This window comes from Formica exsecta, unplaced genomic scaffold (assembly GCF_003651465.1).
Source record: "Formica exsecta isolate Colony F162 unplaced genomic scaffold, ASM365146v1 scaffold214, whole genome shotgun sequence".
NCBI classification, from domain to species: Eukaryota; Metazoa; Arthropoda; class Insecta; order Hymenoptera; family Formicidae; genus Formica; species Formica exsecta.
The window spans coordinates 148,213-153,553 of NW_021849437.1; the positions used below are offsets into that span (position 1 = coordinate 148,213).

The 5,341-nt window shown below is 35.4% G+C and overlaps 1 protein-coding gene across 1 annotated transcript; it reads left to right on the top strand.

The window, feature by feature from the left end:
- The first annotated feature begins 572 nt into the window (after positions 1-572).
- On the top strand, positions 573-4,906 carry LOC115235242. The gene is made up of 6 exons (XM_029806894.1): positions 573-951; positions 1,017-1,257; positions 2,277-2,614; positions 3,206-3,440; positions 3,795-4,039; positions 4,260-4,906. Exons 1-6 carry the CDS (start codon positions 818-820, stop codon positions 4,816-4,818), a joined length of 1,752 nt encoding a protein of 583 aa, XP_029662754.1. The 5' UTR covers positions 573-817; the 3' UTR covers positions 4,819-4,906.
- The last annotated feature ends 435 nt before the right edge of the window (positions 4,907-5,341 follow it).

Genomic DNA, 5,341 nt, shown 5'->3' on the forward strand with positions numbered 1-5,341 from the left:
TCAATGCATAGTCTGATACGGGCTTTTATGCCCGTATCAGACTACGCATTGAAAATTGAAGATTGAAGATTAAAGATTTGAATTTGACTAATCAGAACAGAAGGGACTAAAATTTCTTTGTCCTAATTGGTCAAATTTCAATCTTGAATCTTGAATTTCAATCTTCAATGCGTAGTCTGATACTGGCTTTAAGCCCGTATCAGACTACGCATTGAAGATTGAGGGTGCAAACCCATGGCAGCGGAAAAGCGTAACGCGGAACAAGAGCGGACCAATCGTGAGCGTAGCGAAAACTGCAGAACGCTCGCGATTGGTCATGCTCTCGTTCCGCGTTACGCTATTCCGCTGCATGAGTTCGCACCCCAAGTCCTTACATCCCCATGGAGCGTAATGAGCGCACCGCGGACCAATGCGCAACCAATCACGAGTCATTATTTCAAAAGAGTTAAAACCGCATTAAAACTTATTTAACTTATTTAACATTTTTAATCAATATTTCCAATAAGAACGCATTCATTTTAAGGGCATTCTACAATGGCAGTAACAAGGCTGTAGGAGTAGGAGAGTATACTTTTAAAAGCAAATGGGAATTGCCCATTTCGTTACTCCCCGTCTAAACATCACTAAAAACAGTATACTCTCCTACTCCTACAGCCTTGTTACTGCCATTGTAGACGGGCCTTTAGACCCTCGATGATATAACCTCAATAGAGAACAAAAAAAGTTAATTCAATTTTAAATATCAACGGCGCCTTTGAGAAAGGGAAGAAATCACGAAAATCGAATCTTGCCGAATCGTATCGCGATCGTACCAGCGATGTCACAATATCCACCTATTAATGTTCGCCTGGCGGTAAACAGGGTGGATTTTAACCTGATAACGAACGAGGGCGTTCAACCGCGACTCTACACCCCCGGCGAGGAGATATCCAGTCAACCGGATTTCCTAAGGTAAATTAATTTTCGGGTTGCACGCAACACGCGATTACGAGAATATTAGTTAATCTAATCTTCAGAGGTCACGGAACTTACGTTGATGAGGAGAAAACATTGCGCGCGTCAGTCGCTGGAATTCTGGAGAAGGTGAACAAGCTTATATCCATCAGGCCTTTGAAGGCGCGCTACAACGGCGAAATCGGGGATCTTATCGTGGGTAGGATAACAGAGGTGCAACAGAAGCGTTGGAAAGTTGATGTAAATTCCAAACTCGACGCTGTCTTACTGTTGTCCAGTGTTAATTTACCTGGTGGTGAATTGGTACAAATATATATATATATTGATATTTTAATTTTTTAAATTTTTGTTTATTTAGTACAAAACATTCACAGAAAGTTAAACCTTTTTCATTTCATTATAGATTCTCCAAAATATATAAAAATAATCCTGTTTAAATCTTAGGATTAAGGGCCCAGTCTACTGTAGCAATATGAAAAATTGCTGATTTTTTGGATTTTTTTTTTAAGAATATTAGAAAAATTGATCTTTTTGGTGTTTTTATTGAAACAGTACAACAGTATTTGTACATCTTGGATATTTAGCTTTTTTTTTCTTCAATATAGGTCCCTGTGTGTAGCATGTTCAAAAATGCATGGTCCAACAATATGAATTCTTATAATTGTTTGAAATTAACAACTCGGTCTAGTTTTATTCCGTAGAATATTTTTGGGATATTGAAACTAATTTTATTTAAAAAAATTGAAAAATAACAAAATTGTGTCATATTAAAAATAGATATTTCATTTTTGATAAAATTTTGTCAGTTCTTAAAGGTCAGAAAAATATTAAATATTAATGTTTTAAATTCTTAATTAGACTCAGTATCCCCAAAAAAGTGTTTTATTTTAAAAAATTGAAGTTATTAGTTTTGTCATTAATTTTCAAGTGATCACACTAACTTTAAAAACAGTGTTTTGTGAAAAATGTATTTAAAGTTTTATAGGCCCATATAAAGACCTGCGCGTTATTTCAAAGTCTTATAATTTCGTCAATTTTGCGAATTTTTCATAAAATTTGACAAACATTCTTCAAACATCATATTTTCAGAAAATGTAAAAAAGATCAATTTTTTGGACTCTCTAAAATAGACTAGATTCTTAAATGCAATCTTCGCTTACAAAGATTATATTAATTGGTATTTGCCAAATCTTATAATAATGTTAAATATTTCTGTAACTAATTACATCTGTGATATTTCCAGTTAAAAAATATTTGTAGCAATCTGTGTAATAGTTCTGAATATATACATTATATATATAGAATGCTCTCAAATTTCACAGAGGAGAAGATCCGCAGAAGATGAACAGACAATGCGCAGGTACTTACAGGAGGGGGACCTTGTTTGTGCAGAGGTGCAATCAATCTTTGCTGACAGTTCCCTCTCGTTGCACACGCGAGTGCTGAAGTATGGCAAACTGTCGCAAGGGATAATGTTGAAAGTACCACCGATGCTGATCCAGCGTAAGAAGACGCATTATCATAATCTGGAAAATGGCGTGACTTTAATACTTGGTTACAACGGTTACGTGTGGATCGGTGCGAACATTCAGAATGTCGATAAATCTGAGGGCGGTTTCACCGAGGATTTGTCGAGAATTCCGCTGGAGAATCGCGAGGTGTGTGCGCGATTGCGTAATTGCATTTTGATCTTGGCACAGTGTAACATGCTGTTGTCTGACACTTCCGTAACGTACGCTTACGAAGAATCCGCTAAGTACGAAGTGCACGAACTGTTACAACCTGAAGCGATGGTTGATGTATCATTATTGACGCATCAAAGACTTGCGCGATCTATTATAACAATCTAATGAATTCAATTTGAGATATCACCAAAAAAAATAGATTATAAAGTATCAAATTAATAAACATGAGACTAAAAAAGAGAAAACTAAATGCGATAAATAATAGAATTAATCAATGATTTTTTTTAGTTATTAATCCTGAAATGTAAGATATGGCAAATAAAAAGAGAATTTTATATATAATATCGTGTAGCATTGAGGCTTTTGACAATTGAATTAGATGACGACAAGGACCACATTTGTAGGATATTCCGAACCTCGCTCCTTTCTGAGAAAATTGAATGTATCAGACCGAATTATAACATCGAAAGAAATTATATATAGATATGGAAATTTGGCCAACTGGTTTAGGTGTAAAAGGTAATCACGGAGATACACTAATCTGAGTATTGATTAAACAAATAAAGCCTGGAAACAAGTAGTCGGCAAGTGGTAGAGCTGAGAGACATGGACGCATGTTTCAACGCCTTCGATAAAGATAGCGATGGATTGCTATCCATTTCGGAATTTGATCTTATATGCCGCGCGTTATTTCGAAATGATCGCGGTAAGATCTATGGTCTCGAGGAGGACCAGCTGCGAGAGGTGTATTCAATCTTTGATCTCAAAGACGATGGCATGATCGATAAGGAAGAATTCGAGGTATGTAGAAGATGCGACGAAATATCAATCATCTGTTTTAGATATTAAAAAATGTAATAAATATTAATTTAATTTTCTAAGTTCTATAAATAATAGAGAAAAATTCATTATTATTACTCTTAAAAAAAAAAATAATATACATTCTTTAAAAATCCTACTATACTTTATCTAGAATGATAATAGAATAGAAAAAATATATCTTTATATTATGATATTAAAGATTTTGGAGTAATGTTCTCTTTCTAGTCTGAATTATTTTTAGTTACTGAATACTAAATCTCCTATGTTTTTTTAACGTTGTTAATACTTGTTAATAAAATACTATTTTTCTATTAATACATTATTCTATTGTAGGTTTGCTGGAATCGATGGATCAAAGTATGCACGCGTCCTAAGAGTGCTTTTTTAATCGTAGACGTGCAAAACGACTTTATAACGGGTTCCCTGAATATAAAGCAATGCGCCGCACAGCACGACGGTTCGGAAGTGATCGAACCAATTAATCGATTACTGGAAACCGTGCCGTTCGACGCGGTATTTTACTCCCTGGACTGGCATCCCGTGGATCACGTATCCTTTATCGATAATTTGCACCTCAGGTAATCACAATAGAAATTGTACTATTAACAATTAAAAATGTCTTTATATCAGTTCCTTTTAAATTATATTTTTAAACGCACTTTTTTTATTAAAGTATATCAATACTTATTTATTAACTTAAATATTGGGTCCAAAAAGGCACTTGAAATTGCGTATCTATGGACAGAAAAAAAAGTCAAGAGTTAAACTGTTTGGATTGATATTCGTTTACATTATCAGGGAAGTGGACATCAGCAGCAATATTTCAAAGGAAGCGGCGCGGGTGTACGACACGGTGACGTTCCAGGGGCCGCCGTTGTTGAAGCAACGTTTGTGGCCTCGTCATTGCGTGCAGGACTCGTGGGGCGCCGAACTTCACAAGGACTTAAAGATCGTCGACAACGCGATCAAGATCTACAAGGGCACGAATCCGGAGGTGGACTCGTATTCGGTGTTCTGGGACAACAAGAAGCTGACCGAGACCACGCTGTCGTCGCAGCTGCAGGAGAAGGGTGCGACCGACATCTACATCTGCGGTCTTGCCTACGACGTATGCGTGGGTGCTACAGCGGTGGACGCGCTCACCAGTGGTTACCGCACTATACTTATTGACGATTGCAGCCGCGGTGTGGATCTTGTCGACATCGAGAAGACCAAGGCCACAGTAATAGCCAGCAACGGCGTGATAGTTAATTCCAGCCAAGTGAAGGCGATGGTGGAGGGAAGAGATCGACGACCGGAGCTAGGCTATAAGCTTGCCCTGGAGATCAAGCATAAATTGAGATTCGATGATGAATAATTTTAGCGAGTAGTGCAATAAATCTGGAAGCTTTACATTGGTAGATACTAATATAAAAAATCATAGATATATCTTTCTCCTTCAAAATTTTAAAACACGTTTCTTAGAGCTCTAAAATTGTTAAAAATAAAAAAGTAAATGAAAAGAAAAATGTAAAAATAAATTACAATGGATACATCTTATCTTATTGAACATTAAAATAGACATTAAAATGTAGACATTAAATTTGTTGTCTTTAGAAATTTCTTTAAGAGAGATAAAAGATAAAAATATGTACATGTTGGATTTAAGATATGAAATTAGTGATATAGCATTTAAGCTTTTTCATCTAGTGAAGATGTATAATATTGATTTGAGTCGAACATTTTAAAATGTTTAAATCGAAAAAGAGAAAATATTGATTTAAATTGCATATAAATCTATTAAAAAATATTTAGTGAAAGATGAAAGTAAATATATTTTTTGTATTAGTGGTAATTGTAGGTTTAGCTACGCATGTATGTACATATATTGTTATATATAT